An 18,740-nucleotide genomic window follows, 5' to 3' on the forward strand; every position below is an offset into this window, starting at 1 on the left:
ATTCAACTATGAAAATACATACCTACACCCTTTCTGCATGTGCTACAAAAGTAATCTAATAGATATCCTCCACTGAATGCCTGTGATTAACTTCTCCAGAAGTAATTCTGCATTTTTATAAATGCAGGCTTTTTGACCAAAGTCTTAGGAGGTGAAGTGAAAAGGTGATATTCTGCTATATATACAATTAGATTTGTCTTTCAATTTATAGCAACGTACTTGGTGCTTTCATTTGCCCTGCTTTTATCTGCAAAGCACGTGGACATGTAATGAAAGTAGAGAAAAATTTATGGCATTTGCAACTGTATTATGTCAATGCTAAACTCTAGGCAAAATATTTTTAGAAATTTTTGGCACAATACAGAACCAGAAGCACCCTGCCCTAAAATGAAATGAGTTCGCTTTCCTCATCCATTCAAAAGTCTACTTTCAGGCCAAGGTGCCTGGGTGCACATAAGCATCTGGAAGATCTAAGCCATATTGCAATTTAATGCAATTATTTAAAAGTAGCCGATACTCTCAACCCTCCAACCCATCATGACAGCTGAGGCTTGAATCTGAGGTTCAAAAGCAAACCGAGATAACAATTTTTGCAACTGCCCGTGTCATTAGAATACGGTAATTTCTTAAACTAAATTATAAGTGCCTTTGGCACAGAAGTGTTTGAAAACAATCTCTCTTTTCCCTTTCAACTGGACAGGCAGGTATACAGGACTTCAGAAGCAACTTGACTAGTCTGGCATGCAACATTACATTCTATTTTAAAGATGTGGACTTTCATCATTATGCAGCCATCATTTTACTAATTAAGTCCAAGAGTACATACAATGCATGTATGGAAACAGCAGTACTGTAACCAAAATATCAAACAAATTCTAATCCTTTACTTACCACAAGTCTCCGTCTTCAATAGTCTTATCATTTGGGGCTCCAGCATGGCCATAGTGTAAAACAGACGAGTTCTCCCCACTGACAGGTGAAAACAAAAATCAGCATGATTAACGAAGAAGAAACATTAACACCCACAACATGAGAAGGAGCATTGTAAACACGTGACACTGTAAACATCAGTGTATTCATACATTAAACATGAAATTTTGCAGTCTGTGGGAACTGCCATAGGCCCTGCCCTGGTGTGGGCTGTAACTGCACACCCTGCAGCTCACTCAGCAGAAACAGGTATGGAATGGGTATTTTGCTGCGCTGGCTGCAAGATAGGACCTTTCTGCAGAAGGAACTCGGCACAGCTCATACAAATGCTTCCCACATCCACGACAGTGTTAAGAAAGCAATTATGCAAGAGCAATTTTTCAACCTATACCCATTTATTTCCTTCTGGATTTTTTCGTAATTACTAAGTTATATGTTTCCCTATGTGAGGTTAAATATTCTGAGGCATAAACCCCAAACTTCCACTTGAGTCACATCTGACATGTTTGAAGCTCTTTAGGAGTCACTGGGACTGGAAAAATACATCTGTCCAAGTAAGTAGTTTCAGTTCACCTCTGGCACGGCTATGTGTGATCTCTGCTGGAGCAGATACACTGCACACTGTTTGGGGAGCATTTGCAGCATACAATGTCAGCAGCGATAACAGGCATGAGAACTGTCACTCTATTCTTAACTCTTATTAAAAATCACATTACAAAGATTTTTATTCCTGGAAATCTTTCAGACTAAACTGCTGATTCACAGAAATAAAACATTTCCAGAAAGTGATGGACCCTTGTTGTACACTTGTGAAGCTCCACAATCCATTTGATGACCTATACTTGTCCTTGGCATCCTCTTTTGTCTACTGATATTCCCTCAGGTCTATCAAACATCAGTTAAAAGACTGGTGAAGATGTCAAGCTTTAACTATTTTTCTTTTACTATTCCCCTCAGATAGATGATCTTTCTCTTTTTCTCTTCAAAAAGCTAGAAGAATTATATCATATCCAAAAATACACATGTTGGGACAGGGTTACTGCAGCACCTCTCTGATGCCTCCAGCTGACTTGCCAGAATGTACCTCACCTTTCACCAAAACTGTATTGGTCACCCTGCTCAAATTTGACTCTTTCAAGTGGTGATGGTGAATAGCTTCATATCCTGGCTGAAAGGAATCTAAGGCTCAATTTCAATTATCTTTTGTTGTATTTGGAGTAAATGTGCCATCTGACTTTTCATATTAGACTTCTGATATGTGCAATTACAAAACCAGTAAACATGCACTGAATACAAAATGACAGTACCTTCAAGATACATTATGTACTCGTGATCAATTAGGTATTTAATAGACCATCAGTTATTTGGATATAGTAACTCCATAAGCAATGATTATGGAGGAGAAAGTAGATGCCGCCTTAAGTTTCTGAATGCTCTTAATCTGAAGGGCTGGATCATGACAATACTTTGAAAACAGTAAGTTTTTATTGTTAATCATTTTTTAGCATATCTGAATGTATTATTACAGATACAGATTAATATCAGATATTACATATCTGATGTAATAAGGCAGTCAAGAACAATGTTTCAGAATCATGGGAATGATTTCCTGATACAAAGTGTATTTCTTAAAATTCTACACACTCCAAAGGGAAAAATGAAAGTTGTTAAATTAAGAATTTAAAAACCCCACAGAATTAAGGCTGCAACAGATTTGTTTTGTGATGCTGGTCCAATGGCTTAAGCACAGTTTTACAACCAGCTCCTAGTTGCCTGCTTTTTACTTCCTGGATGCCTGACCTGGGAACCTACACTGTTGTGCAGATAACTGAAAATGGCACCATAAAGCTTGCACACAAGATGAAGACAGACATGAGCTTCCTTCTGAGGTGTCCTGTCTCCTGGGATAGTTCCTTCTGGCCAAAATTCCAGTTTTCCGTGCCAGGACACTTTCAAACTTTGTTTGCTCTGTCTGAAAAAAAGATCTATAGCAGGGCAATGGACTGCAATCAGAAGGGCCCTCTGTGTGTGTACGGCGGGAACCGTGTTCCCAGCCTCAGCCATCTCCTTTCACGTGCAGGTGACAGCAGCGGTGATAGCTCCTGCCTCTGCGAGGGACTATCAGCCTGACGCGAGAAGGCAGCCATCATTTCCTGCCTGAAGAACCATTACCCAGGTGGAGGGCTACGATTTCAGGGGAGAGATACTTGGGAGCAACTAGAATGACCTTGGTGCTGTGCACGACACTGTTTGTGAACCCACACGCTTGGTGTTTAAGGAAAACACAAAAATAATTTGAAAAGCCCAACATCTGGCATGCACACACACATGCTCCGCAGCAGTTTGTCAGGATTTTAGCTGCAGATACTATTCCTTATCTCCCTCTAAAAATGGGGATAAAGCAGGAGAAGGAAATAGCACATGCATATATTTATGATCAATTTTTTTTTTTTAAATTATCATGAAGCTTAAGGGCATGACTCCATGTTAGTGTATTTGCAGATAGCTTGTTTACTTATCATCATATGCTGGCACCCTCGGTGTCATACACCACACCAGCTGCATAAACAAGTCATATATTCAAATATGAGCACTGCACAAACGCTTTCAACAACAGACACTGCAAATACAAAGATGGGGGATTACTTTTGCACATTTTAATATAAAGGTTTTAGTTTACAAAATATTTCTGTGAGGTTCGGCACCAACTGTTAGAGAAGATGCATGAAAAATCTGTTTTTCAGCACCGTTAGTGAAGCGTTAAGCAGCACACAATCTTTCTTGGCATTTGAGACTCCTTATCTGTCACACACATCTTGGCTCTGCACCGTACTCAGGATCGTACCACAGAGAGCAGAGCTGGTGCTGAAGACCAGATACACACACCATACGCATTTCAGGTTCTTTGTCTGAAGTGACTGGGGTGAACAGGTCTGCTCACCTGGGCCTGGCTTTGGGCAGGTCCCCTGGGCTGAACACCCATTAGCAACCGAGGCACAGCAGACCTGCTCCTGGAAGCTCTCCCAGCTGTTTTTCACCCAAACGAAATCCAGCACATGTCCTCCAGGACTGCTCCTTGGCTCTGAGGAAAGCCCCGCAGCTGGGGACAAGTGGGAGATCTTGCTTCAGAAATGCATTACCAACCCAATTAAAACACCCATGTGGACACACCTCCAGCCCATTCCTGCCAATCTTCCTCACAGGAAGTATCTTTACCACTGTCCTCAGATAGAAGGCAGGAAAGATGCTTTAGGAGCAATGCTACAGTAGTGATGTGAACCCACAAGGTAAATGCTATCTATAGCTAGCCAGAAATTATTCATAATGATTCAGTTAGACTTTCAAGGTGGCTTCAAGACAATTTAAACAAAACCCTAAGCCACTGGTGAAGCAAATGAGCCTTCCTCCCGTCTTCCCAAGGAGCAACAGTTTAAAGGTCTGGCATTAGGGCACCAAAGTCGGAATTTAAAATGCATGGAGGTGTGGATCACTGGCAGCTCTGCTGCCTTCCTGGAGGTCAGCACCTCTGAAAACCATCACACGTGGCGATGTTGATGTCTGCCTTCAGGAAGCCAACCTGAAAAATTCTCCAAGAGATTTCTGTGTATCTATTTTTATTTCTTTAATAATCTGCCTCTAACTGGTGCCAAAGACGTTTGTTACAGAAAGAATTGCGTGAAGTGGCAGAAAAGCTGCAAATTAACACCACTGAGAGTGCAAACAGTAGGAAAAGATTCAGATTACTAGGAAAGGAAAAAAAATTCCCCAAAATACATTTTAGATCAGAAAACACCCTGAAAACAAATGATTAGAAGAAAGAGAAAGAGGAGGAATATCAGTAAGATTTTAAGAACAGGGCTAAGCTGAGCATCAAGTATTACAAAAAGTGAAGCAATTAGCTCTACATTTTGAACATGTAAAGAAAAACCAAGAGACCATTAGCTAAACCAGCAAACTATTTCCATAACGATTTAAATAATAAATCAATCCAGAAGGAAGTACTAACAGACTTCTCTCCACTTTTTCATCCAAGAGATGAAATCTTAAGAAGTTGTACTGAAAAGAAAGAAAAACAGATTCAACAAGCATCCCAATTGTATCCAAAAAGCCTTACTTATGGTGATCCTCAGACCAGGCGGCCTTTTACTGCACTACGCTATTCTTAATCACTGGCATCACCTGCTGAGAGCTGTCATCTGCCTGCAAACATGTGTCAAGAAGATCTGAACCTAAGTCTAAGATGCTGCAGTATCAAGCAGCTGCTGACCATGGCTTCTGCAGTGGTTGCAGAGGTACCGATGCCTCTGCCTCCACCGAACTCCAGTTGGAAACTGTGTCTGGTTACCATTGGACGCCATCCATTGTAGGGTCACCAGGATGCACTGTGCATGTAACTTAACCTTTGTTTTCTCCTTTATAAAAATGGTTACTTGGTACACTAAGATACTGCAATAAATAATTCATTAGCATTTCAACACTACTCAGAAGTCAACACTTTGTAGATCAGTGCTAAATATATCCAAGTACATTTATCAAATACTACCATTCTCATTTAATCGCACTTACAATTTTTTGTGCTTCAAACCACTTGCAAGTTGACAGTGTTTGAAAGCATCACTAACTACAGGAATAATCTCACTATGTGACAACCTGTAATACTAATATATGTGTGTTATTATTCTCAGCTGATTGGAGAGTGAATACATGCAAGTGAATACATGAAGAATATTTGGTCACACCAAATATTCATTTACTGTCTCCTGAAGTGTAACACTGGACAGGGAAGGGAGAGCAACAAATGCATGCACTCAATGTGTGCCAAGTGATTTATTTATGTACTCAAATACTGATTGATTACTCTTGACTTCTAGTGAGCATCTTCTCGAAAATCTAAGTAACAAACTTGATTTTTATTTAAAAGTATGATTTTCTTCTACAGAAATTATTATCAGGCCTGTAATCTAAAAAGGAAAGATCCTGTCAAAATATCACAGTTTTAAGTGTCAGGAAAACAACAAAACAGAGCATGAATAGAATAAAACATAACTATTAAAAAATCCTAATTGCAAATGCTATTTTTAATCATAAATGTAGTGAAGTGTATTATGTACAATGAATGACATTTTCATAGTAATAAAAAATGCCTGTTATTTTTGCCATTATTATGTTAATTGAATTCATCAAACAAATCTACTCACATTCATTTTATTAGGACCTAGTTTAAAACTGTTAATATTGTTTATTCTTACTTGCATCACTCATAGTCAGAATATAGCAATTTGCATTTTTATTTTTTTTTTTACTTCAAGTTTGTCTGCACTTTTAATTGTAGTGGTAGGATACAATGCCAACTCCCAACTACAACAGTGAGTCATGATATTGGTAGGATCTTGCACTTCAAAGGCAGCCCTTCTCTATATATCAAATCTTGCAACGGTTCAGAGGCAGCTTAAACACCACGCCCATGCCCTGCTAAGCCCCTCCAGCGTGGTGGGAAGGGACACCCAGAAAGCTCCTGTCATCGCCCACTTCTGAACTACTGTTGGTGGCTTCCTCCTCCTGGGTTCCCTGAGTCACCTAAAGCCAAGTCCTGTGGAGAGTTTGGTTTGTCCCCGCAGGACAGAAGGACCCACTACACAAGCGTATGGTAGATGTTTCTATAGATTTAGTAAAGGCATTGATGTTCTCTAGCAGCCAAACCAGACCCTGCAGCAGGGGCTCTGATTTACTCTAAGTGAATGTGAAGTCTGTATGGCTGTGAAAACACACACACAGAGACAACTTGATTTTACCATCAGAGCCTGTGATGATACACAGAAATGGAGTCTCATTTCAATGGGATGTTAACTCTCAAATTATATGATAGTACTTAAAACAGGAAACTTTTCAGACAATTTAGATGCACAACTTGCCATAAAACTGTTCATGCTCCTACTGCAATTTTGCATATAAATTGGAAAATTGCATTTACAAATAAGCAATTGAGTAAACAGCAGAAAGAAGCAAAGATGCTAATTGTCCTTATTACCTCCAAAGCAATACAACATTTCTGTCATTAACATAAAAATTATTTTTGTAAGTGTATGTGACTTCAGTATAGGGCAAATGTTTGTGAGCAGCAGCAAATCTGCAAGTGAAACATATATACCAACATATATGCCTATATCATGATATATGCCTATATCTTTGATTAAACTAATTCCACTGACTAAATAAGATTAATCTCCACATAAAGCACACAGCTGTCCTTCAACACATATCCTACACTATTCTCTTGAAATTGTGTGAACTAAAAATGTGCTTTTCTGCAACCGCAGGAATAACTTTTATAATACTCTCCTAAATACAATACCTTCAACGTTAGCTGTTCTGGAAGAAAGAGAGAGAGCAAAAAATTTCCAAATTCTAAAAAGATTAGTTTAATCACATCCTAAACTTTAAGGCAAAGCATTTTGAGAATGATACGAAATACCTAAGGTATATTTCAAAGAGAGTATTTCTGAGCAGAGAACAGCTCTAAAGCCCTTCTCCATAACGCTATTTAATAAAAAAGCCAATTGAAGCACAGATGTGAGCATAAACATGATCTTGGCAGTAGCAGTAGTCACTGGGGAATCTCTTGAGTGTAGCAGAATCTGTAACCGAGTTATTTCTTTAAGACACAGCACTAGCCACCTTTCTTTGGCTTTTCCAGAGAAAAACAGTTCAAAACTGACTCTGGTGGCACTTGTGAACACATCATGTGCCTAAAAGGAACAGTTTTACAAATACCCAGTGGGAAACTGACCGTAAAGACTACAACAGCTCAGTATAAACCATTGACTTACCTGCCGCAGATGCAAGTGTAGGAAGTATGGCGCATGCCACCTCGAGCATAGCAGTAATGTTGGAACAGGCTGCAAAGAAAGAAAGGTGGTAATTAATAATACATTCAAAACCACCATAAGACAGGGAGAAAAGCAAGTCTTGCTTGAGTACAGCTGTGTTGGTACAAATCCCTGGCTCCCTGACGAGGCTCTCTGCCCATTTCTGCTCAGCTGAACACTCAAATTCACCCACAGCCACAGCTCAGCAGTCCTGTGGAGCATCACGCCATTTCCACAAAGCCCATTAAGCAACTCTGCAGCAGAGAAGAGGGGCTTAAGTGCAGCTCAGTAAGTTCAAAAGGCAAACTGCTTTCCTTATCAACTCAACATAGAAAGGCAAATTATTGTTGGCAAAAGGTAGTTCATCTGACCATAAAATGAATGGAATGGCAACAGTTAAATGTTGAAGCTAGCCTAACTCTCTGGAGTTGAGAAAACCACTTCTTGCTGCATTTCAGGTACACAATCACATGTATGATTCTTATTTTCACCCCTGCTGCCTTCAGTCTATGGTGTGTAGATTCAGTAAAAGTGAAGTCCAACCAGCCCTTCATGGGGAAGGAGCTTGCCTGTCAGGGCAAAGCTGCTCTTCAAAATAATTTCAGCGGAAGCTCTTTCATTTTTACCACCTCACTGATACCCTCTGCTGAAAGCTGAATTACATATCCCTACGTATGTGTGAAGCCCAAGTCACACCTAACCATGCTGTACACCCTCCTCTCCAGACAAGGCAGCACAGCTCTCCCATTACATCAAGCCAGGCACTTTCGGCTACTGTCACGGTCCATGCTGGAATGGATGATCTCATGTTTTCTGGTCTGTAGCACAACAGACACAGAGAAAACATAAGACTATTCAATTTCAGATTGTGGTATCTAAATACTTCTATGATTTTCTCCTGTCCAAACACGGAAAAAAAATTAACACAGACTCAATCTCAACAGCAAGAAGATAATGTGATGACATCAGGCTGAGTCCTCAACAACCTATAAAGAACAGTACAACACAACACCGTTTGCTTTTGTGTGTGTGAGGGACAGGGAAGGGAAGGGTGAGCAGCCTCGTGCTCTCCAACAGTGCTCCTCTTGCACTGCCGTCCTGCTGGAGGAGCTGTTTGGCCTTAAAAGCATTAAAACATTTTCATTTCATCTTCACTGTCAAAGTACCCTTCACATGAGGGCAGATGTGCCCAAAACACAATTAATATAGGATTAGGTGATTTAAGAGCTAAGCACATCATGGATCCTTTTATTCTTTTTGAAATATGCTCTAATTACAATCCAATTCCCTTTAATACTGAATGAATTTTAAAACCTCATTTCTTGTAATACTGAAATCATTTCATTAACACAGAGTGATAATGGTGCTATTGGAAGAATAGAGTTGTGATTTTTGTCCTTCTGCAGTAGCAATCCACAGAACACAATTCAAATTCTTTGAAGGATATTAAAGACATTACATGCTTGTAAATCCAAACTAAATTTTTAAATTACACAAAATGACTGTATTTAAAGGGAAACAAAACAAAACATACAAATTAATCACACAAGGAATAAGAAAAATCTACATTTAGAGACTCAGTAGGGAGACCCACTTTACAAGATTTCTTTTCTACTCAAAATGCTGTGGTTTTACAAGTTAGAAATACTAATTTTGTATTGCCCCAGAAACCAGTAATGGCAAATGGTAGGTCAAATGACAGAGAAGCTAAGGAGAAACTCTGACATGGTGAGTTCACAGCAGAGATATCACTAAATTGAACTAATAAAATTTATCACCTAAACTGCCACTTGCTCTGACACAGACATTTTTTCACCAAATGGACATTTCATATGGAAATGAAGTTACAGATCTGCTCTTCCCTAGCATGCTTGCAGGCAAGGTTTACTCTGTAAGACACGACACTATGCACAAACATTTTGCACTGTAACATATTATACTGTTATATATGTATAGTTACAATTTAGGAAGCAACTTTTGGTGTATTTTATAGACTGTTCACCTTAAATAATTGACTAGACTATCTCCTCTAGACAGTAACTTTCAGTAACCTTCTAAAGAGCTTTAAAAATGAAATAATGATGGTTGTAAGCATCTTTCCATCACCAGGGATGGAGGGATAGCAGGGTTTATTTTTCCGTATGACAGCTGATCACATATTCATGGTTGCAATTTATATTAAAGTGTGCAGCTGAGTAACAGTATTCACCTTTTGCAGTATTCCCCAATTAGCAGTAAAAAGCAGTAAATACATTAAGACATATGTTTCACATAATCCAGCTGTTGCTTGAACTTTGTTTCTGTTTTCTAAAAATGGAACCTGATTGTTTCATCAAACATTATGGACTTTCTTTTAAGAATGAGTAAGAAGTGGCTGTTTATGTGACTGAGCTGAAGATAGTACAGCTTTGCCAGGTAATGAGTTTTCCGCTAATAAAACCTCTCACATCACTTTTTTGAATTTACTTTTTCAGGCTACGACTGATTAGAAACATGTTCATGCAGCTGGAAAAAAAATATAACATTTCTATCAGAGACAGTCAACATTCTCGTATAACATGTCACAAGTAAGTGAAGGATTGCATATCCCTTTAATGGCAAATGCTGGCTTTTCAAAGCTGAAAAGTATATATATATAATTAGAGAAGCTGCCAGTACTTTGCAGATAAAATCCTGTTCCACTGAAGTTAATGCAGATTCTGCCACTAGACTTCTTCACACCAGGATTTCACTGTCTACACACGGCAAGAATCTTTACCCAAAAGTGCGATACGAAAGTATAAAGTCAGGAACAGTTGGATGGAGCATCGTTTAATCTAGCGCTCCACATTTACTGCAAATATCTCATCTTGAACTTCGCCTGCTCTTTTTGATCGGAGGATGTGTGTGTTTAGGCAGTTTTACATTGGTGCTGGATGCTTTGCCGTGAGCTTTTAATGCAACCAACAGAGATACAAAAGTTTAGCACCTCTTTCTCTTCTCCTCCTTTCACGGGTTTCAAAGCTTCTTGTCATGTTTTATGCAGTATTTCCCTGGAGGTGTAGGTATTACTTATCACACACATACTACCTTGGTGGTGTGTACAGATCAGTTATTGGTGCTTTTGCATGTCAGATGTTAACTTTTAAATACATACAACTTTCTTTGAGCCGGCATGGGTTTTGCATTGCTTTTGAGCCAGCTTTTTTTTTTTAATATAGAAGCACATCCCGAGTTTCATGTTTTTTCTTTTTGCCAAAAACATCAGCTTCTTTAACTGATTGACAATATATATAGAAGGTAGTTTTAAAAACCTCATTGTTTTTTCCATTAACTTAAAAAAGAGCAAGTATTAGCTGCCATCAACTCAATAAATCTGACATGAGTGCACTTGCTCCCACCCTTGCAAATTTGCTGAGGCATAAGATAGTGTTATCCCACTGCTCCACTGAGTCTTGACTACCTTATTGACTGCACTTACTTTAGAGAGAAGAAAACTCTGCTTTCAGAAATAATGGGTTCTTCATCATTAGAAATAACAGGAAAAGTATAGACTTGCTGCTTTTGAGATCTTATGCAGTATTGCATACATCCAAGCAAAACTCCAGAATGCTTAAGAAGTCCCAACTTCAAAACAGCCTAAAAGCCAATAAGGTAAAACTTCTATGGATGGTCTTTCTGAAAAATTATAGGAACCACTCTGACAACAATGCCTGTATCTAATGGTCATCTTCAGTCCAGTTTCTACTGCTATCTAATGCACACTGACAGTTACAATCAAATCTGTGCTATGAATGTAAATTGAATCAAATAAAGTAGTTTAATGTCAACAGTTTTCCTAACTTAAGTGGATTTACGGAATAGAGGCAGTTAAAGCAAGAGTGATAGAAACTATCTGTAAGGACTCCACTCACACTTTTTGCTTATTTTCAGATCTTCCACATCACTAGAATACAACATATCCGTACACACTCACCAGAGGGTGATTTTGATTTCCCATAAGAAGCAAACGAGTAATCTCTTAATTCAAATTCTTGAGTTACAACAAATATTTATAAGAAAACCACATTTTGTATTTCTCAGCTCTTCACTCCTCAAACCAAGACACTTCTAAATCAGAAAGGTTTAATTTCCAAATAAAAATCCAATTCAGTATTGTGACCTATATCTTACAAAACAGGTTAAAACTGTAATAACAGAAAACGCAGTAAGTATGGAGAAAAGATAGAGAAAGAACAAAAAGTGGCAAGATTATCTGACAAAAAACCCTATTAAAAACTTAAGCCAAGTTTCTAGAACACTGCCCAGTACATTCTTCCACACATCTTTTGTGGTCTGTCTACCCCAGTGCCATATCCTTAGTAACTGCAGCAAAGTGCTGCAGAGCAAGATGTGCACATCACTTTGGGATGGAGGAACAATTACTCATTCCAAGGTTTCCCATGAAGGAGGACCAAAACCACTGAATAACCCTGTTAGTTATTCCCAGATACTGAAGCCACGTCAAGAACACCTGCTGGATACCAGTAGTTCAGGAACCAGATTTCTAGATTGTGTATTGGAGAGTTCTGCTGTCAGAAAAACAACTTGCCTTGTGAAGCTCACGATGTACGGGAGAGTCAAGGACACTCATGGATCAATATCTCATTAAGGTGTTTATACTGAAAATATATTTACATTAAAAAATTTTCACACTGGATCACCCTCTGGTTTGAGGATGCTTCAGATCCACAATAATGTCCTCAGTGCACCTTTGAGAAAGTTGCCTCCTAATAAAAATAAACCTTTACACACTTCAAAAATAGTATTCTTTGAACACAGCCCTTGAGACTTGCCTTGAAATGCAAGCAGGTGGTTTTGAACTATAAATTGGAAACCTCAGCAGCTTAAGGGAGTTCTGTACAGAACTTGGAGGATTTTGTGTAGTTTGGTTGAGTAGTTTGTTTTCGGTTGTTTGTTTGTGGGTTTTTGGGGGGTTTTTTTTAATCAAAGTTGGAAGACGTAGGTGAATATCTATTAGTTATCTGTGCACTGAATTACTTTTGAATTACAACTAGAACGTGCACTTATGCTTTTGTACGGTGTAAATATCATGTGTAGCCATGAGACAGGCTAAAGCCCAAAGATATTTTAAAGAATTCACAAAAGGTCAAATTTTCCAAAGCTGATCTCTCTATTTATATCAGGACTGAAAGCCACAGTTTTGATCATTTAGAAACATAAGTATCTTCACATAAGAAAGCTATAAAACCCAAATAACACAAAATTGTTTAAGCCACAGTAAATATAATTTGTTGATGATATCTAAAGTATTTATACCGAGATTCAAACTAGGCTGGAAGAACTGTGTGCACAGGAAAGAAGAGAAGGTGTCAGGAACAACCCATCAGTACATATATGAGCAAGGTGAGCAGTGCTTCCTTTAATCCCACCCTAGACACTGTGAGAATCTTAAATACAGAGGATGTTTCTTTGTTAACCAATTTACTTTGGTAATGTCATTTATTTTCCATGGGCAACTAGATACTTTAAAGTTTAGTTTATCTAAATCAATTTTCATTTAGTTCACAACACAACACTGTCGTACTGCAAAACACGTGTGAGGTGGCTTTAATGCAAAAAAAAAAAAGTCAGTACTTCACTGCAAAAAAGTAAAAGGGAGGAGTGGAGAAGAGTAGGAGAAATAATCCAGTTTACTATTAAGGGACAAACAGTGGGTTACAAACTTGCACCAGAACAAGAAAATGAGCACTATGAGCAGATGAGCAAAGGTTTCTTCTACACCTCAGAGCCAGTATCATTAAAGATTTATGGAATTAATGTTATTATTTAAGTCATCTACAAGACTGGAAATTGTTCAGAACAGAACTTAATGCTTCATGAACAACAGCAAACAAAACCACTTCTATGCATTTACTTCTTAACCCTAACTGCTTACAGTACTCTGCTCATGGAGCAGAGCTGCTGAAGCCTACTATCAACCAGAAATACTGAAAGTAGCTATACTTTGAAGCATCTCTATTTAAAATTGTCCTAATTTGTACCAAGCACAAGTAGAAATAATGTGTTATTTCTTAAAAAATGTTGATCCTTCCGAATTCCAGCATTGGGATTCTGTTCTCACTATTGGTGTGTTTTCTTTAACTAAGATATTTCTATTTATATGCAGCAAACTCTAGATAATAATAGGACCTTAGAAGAGAAAAATATTATTTGAGTTCAAGATAGAAGAACTACAACTTTAGCAAGCAGGTATGACACATGAAACTGGCAGCATATGAATGTAGCTACAGTGCAGAACATCTATTATGAAATAAGGTAAGCTGTGTAGAAGCAGCATAGGAGTGAGTGGTCTCACCTTTGTGATCAAAAATTGATGCTGATATTTCTAAATGTTCTACTTCTCTGTACTAAAATGGATGACAAGCCTGAGCTCAGGGCAGGAACAGAGGGTAAGATTACCCAAAATACAGATATATTTTAAGAATACAAAACAACACAGATCAGAGAGAGTGCCATTCCTCCAGGAAACAAAGTCCACCAAGGTACAGCCATCTCACCAGCCATTAATGCTACCTGGAAACCAGAGACACATTAAACAGAAAGTCCATAAATAATACAAAACTCAGCACTGTCACATATGTCATATGTGATTTGCAATGATTGAAGGTAATTGATAATCTCAGTTCAAGAACAGAGAGTTTAGACGAGGGATAATTAGCATTTTAATTGCATAATTGGGAATTATAAATTACCTGTCTTATGTAAAGAATAACTGAAGAGATTATGTGACATTAGCTGATATTTCACCTTTTGGGCTACACTACACAGGTTGGTGAATTTAGAGAATCTGGAATTGCATTTTCCTCACACACACACACACCCCTTTTCTTTTTTGTTTTTAATTTTATGGCTGTCCTTTTATTAACACAGTTAATTATTCCACATGAAGCAAGTTTTCCCCAATCATTTTGCAAACCTAAAGTTTTTGAATAATTTTTGGGATGGAGAACAAAGAAACAACACGACTACGATGCCACAGTAGTTTAAGAATGCCTGCGGTATTATCAGCCCTTCTCCCTCCCAGAAAGACTGATATAAGTTTCTTCTAACAGCTTTGTTTAAATCCATTTTTTTCTTTCAGTATGAGGGAAGGGCAAGAATTTTAACAGATAGAGTTTTAAAAAGTGCTTATACCCACTCTCACTTGATTTGTCTTTCATCTAATTCTATGCTCATGCAACATTTCTCTACCTCACTCCGAAAATTCATCAAATTAAGCATTTCTATGGAAGTTCAGGTAACCAATTTCACTACCAACGTTCAAATGCAAACAATGATTATGTAAGTCTGTAACCGCATACTCAACTGCTGCTTTTCCAGAAGCTTGGCGAGACAACTAAACAGACACCCTAGGGATAGGACAGTTGCAAGAGTGCTTGTAAATACACCTTTGAAATAAGTCAATCTTTAAATTAACGCTCAAGAAGCCTTTTAAGAAAGTCGTATTATTATTTTCCTGAAACTCTTAACTCTACTCAGAAGATTCACCTATTGTTTGTCAGAATTGTTTGATTCATCTTCACAAAAACCAGCTGATTTATGGATTAAAATATTATGACTACTGAACTACTGAAATCATTACAGTTACTATTTCATAGCAATTAAACTGATCAAGATATTCATAGTAAAAAGCTGCAAAGATTTCAGTGTTAATTCTGACAAACTTGCAAGTCAAGGTCTACCTCACTTTCTGTTTTTTTTCATCTGCAGTTCAACTGGCAGTAAGTGTGTGCTCTGTCAGCAGAACACGCCTCGTCCAGAGCTTCTACGTCTGCCAAGGGACGGTTACAGAGAATACAGCAAATGAGGTTTATCCAAAGGATTGCTCCAGTGAGCCAAAGAATCACCATTAAGTAACTGACAGAAAAAGCATAGATAGGACAAGAGATTGGCTGAGGTATGATTAGACCATTGCCAGCAATGCTATTGAATTGATCTGAATAACCGTGCCTGCAGCTGACAGAGGTAACAGACCCTGGGTGCAATTCCGGAGTCTATCACAACAGCAAGTACAACAGTCAGTCTTCAGCTGCCCTCCAGCCAGGTGGTTCAATGCTGGCACCAGGGAGAACACAGCCACAGAGCTTGAGTTTTACGGTGGGAACTTGTCCTTCTTCCACACTGTGAGAACGTCACTTTCTGCATGTCACTTCATGCTCCTGCCTGCCTGTCATTCTGGAACTCTCCACCTGTGCTCTCTAGGTAGGTAACCCAGAAGCAGGATCTCCTTGGGTACAGCATTGTGGCAGCTATAAAACCTTGAATTCAGGATTTATTTTCATCCATTTTCTACAGCAGAAGAATTTTAAAATTAGTTTTTCCATCTTCACCAAATACATAAATGGAAAGCAGATCCCACTGCTGCACTACAAAGCAACAATCATTAAGAAGGGTCTCCATTTTACCTCTTCACCAATTCTAAAGTCCACTTGGAGTCACATCCATTAGTAACAAGGCAGAACTAAGTTCTGCACTGCTCTAAATTTCATACTTAATCTAATATTACAGAAAGAGATGGCATGAATTTTTCTTACACTCACTGCTCCATTTCCAGCTCTAATAATTCTAGATCTCAACTGGCATATTTTAAATTAATTTTTTTGTAGTTTAAACCTATTTATCAACAGCTAATTAATGAGGTCTAAATCCTTTGATGACAAAATGATTAAACTGCGTTTTAACTAATCCATCTTTAATTAAAATGCTGCCAGCAAACCATTTCTGGATGTGTAAAAAGGACACATTTATAGATGCTCACTCTTTAACTATGCATTATGTAAAGCCAATAATTAGAAGAACTCATGATTTCAATTATATTTTAATTACTGTTACATATAAAACATGCTTTAATAGATGTAATGCAATACATTTTCTTTCTTTACAACCCACTAATCATTCCTATTGGGGTGACAACCAAATAAAAGGAAGTTTAATATATGCGCTACTACAGGAATCTTGTTTTAGCTTTGAGCCAATTCTCACTCCATTACTTCTTTGCAGCAGAAAGGTACTTAATTATTTCCAAACCTAAAACACAAATGAATCCCTATAAATCCCTGTTAAAACTCTAAAAGGAGATTAGCAGTAAATGACCATAATAAAGAGAAATGCTTTATCCTTATTATTACACTTGAATGTCTTCAAGTTTCTTCAACTCAAAACACAAGGCTACTAAAAAACCTGCTAGTTAAGGAAAAATATAAGGTGACATCTGTACCAATTTTCTTACTTCTTTCCTTTACAATTTTAGGAAACAACACAAGCCAAGAGATGCTTTAGTTACTGCAGGAGCCACCAATTTTCATTTATTTAGGGCATCCCTTCGTCTCTGTCTGGGAGGGGAGGGTGGTAGGTGAACACAATGAGATGACTGCAGCCCACTCCCATAATCTGCATTAATGGAAGGCTGAGACTTATAAATATGAAAGTGATGGAAGTTTAACTGTTCTTTACTATGGCTGAGTCAGCTTCTAATGCAAATATGGAACAAATTATTTCTTTCTGAATCACAGAGACTACAGATAGCTGGTCAGGAACACTCAATATCCTGTAGCAATCCAACCTTTAAAACTGCATGTTATTACAATAGGTATTTTTTGCTGAGACAACCTAAAAATTGATAAATTACAGTTATTAAACATGTTTCTAAACTCTGCATGTTCCAACAAGTTGTATAACACAGAAAATTCAGTCTTAGGGTATCCCTGCTTTCAGTGATCTTAATCTGGCATGAGGAAACTAATAAGCTTACGGCAGAAGCCTGCTTAATTTACCCATTAAATTATACTTCACAAATATTCACAAAGTTGTATTATGTTACTTCCACTGACTCAGATATGTTAAATTTAGTTTTCATAAGCTGATTTCTACTGTTTGGATAGATTAATGAAATTGCTGATATTTCGGTTTATTTCAATTTTTCTCTAAAAATACTGAGCATTTAACAAACTCCGATAGTAAGATGCTTTCACATCACAGGCGCCTGTGATGAAGTCACTGAACATACAGATATTGAAATATCCACACAACAAGACTTAAGCTGCTGCATAGTTTGATTTATATTAATACTCTTCTCTCGTTTCCCTTCTTGTCTATTCCTGCTTATAGAGCAAACTCTTGGGGGCAGGGAATATATTTTACTGCTTTATAAAGTGTACTGTCCATTTATTAATTAAATGGGCAGTACACTTATTAATCATTAAATGATTAAATAACAAGAACAACAGCTTATTAGGAAGAATATATAAGAACTGTATCTCCTAGAGAGAGAGCATACCTGGAAAGGTCACTTAGAATATTTAAGTATTCACACTTAGCAGATGTCAAGAACAAATGCTGATGTGGCATTGTGCTTTGTCAAGGTCTATCAAGAACAATCCTTACTTTTTAAAAGATTACAGTAGATGTACTTTGAAAAAAAACCCAAACCAACAAACAACCCTCTTCAGTTTATTATATACAGCATCCAATAGCTGTTCCACCATGTTAGGACTCTTGTAGTTCCAACACGAGGGCCAAGCAGGCAAATGAGACTGTACCTCCTCACATCGCCCGTCCTCCCAACCAGCTTACTGCTTTTACTGTCTCTTATGGTGCCTCCCAGTATGAGGCCAAGGACAAATATGTTTAAAGACTGCCTGTACACTAATATTAAATAAGAAAAAATATTCAATAAGAAGAAATGGTTCAGCTGTTAGAAGAGCTGGGGAAGGACAGTAATAAGGCCAATACCAGAAAGAACATTATGATAGACGTTGATCAGATACATACGGATGAAAGGAACAGCTTGTCTTTCAGTTTAATTTCCTGATGTATTTAAATACTAACTATAGTAACTGCTGTTGTTTTAAGATGACACTTTGGCCAGTAAGTGCTACGAAGAGCCTTTCTATTGCAGGAAGG

At 37.9% G+C, this 18,740-nt stretch overlaps 1 protein-coding gene across 1 annotated transcript in view; it reads right to left on the minus strand.

Moving 5' to 3' along the window:
• Nucleotides 1-18,740, minus strand: part of PEPD (peptidase D) — a 134,638-nt gene that overhangs the window by 53,797 nt on the left and 62,101 nt on the right. Inside the window, exons 10-11 of the mRNA XM_010174910.2 lie at nucleotides 7,758-7,826; nucleotides 892-969 (exon numbers count right to left, since the gene is read on the minus strand). Coding sequence (XP_010173212.2) covers nucleotides 892-969; nucleotides 7,758-7,826 — 147 coding nt within the window. The remainder of the gene's footprint in view (nucleotides 1-891; nucleotides 970-7,757; nucleotides 7,827-18,740) is intronic.

The sequence above is a fragment of the Antrostomus carolinensis genome, unplaced genomic scaffold (genome assembly GCF_000700745.2).
Source record: "Antrostomus carolinensis isolate BGI_N321 unplaced genomic scaffold, ASM70074v2 scaffold14739, whole genome shotgun sequence".
Classification (NCBI taxonomy): Eukaryota; Metazoa; Chordata; class Aves; order Caprimulgiformes; family Caprimulgidae; genus Antrostomus; species Antrostomus carolinensis.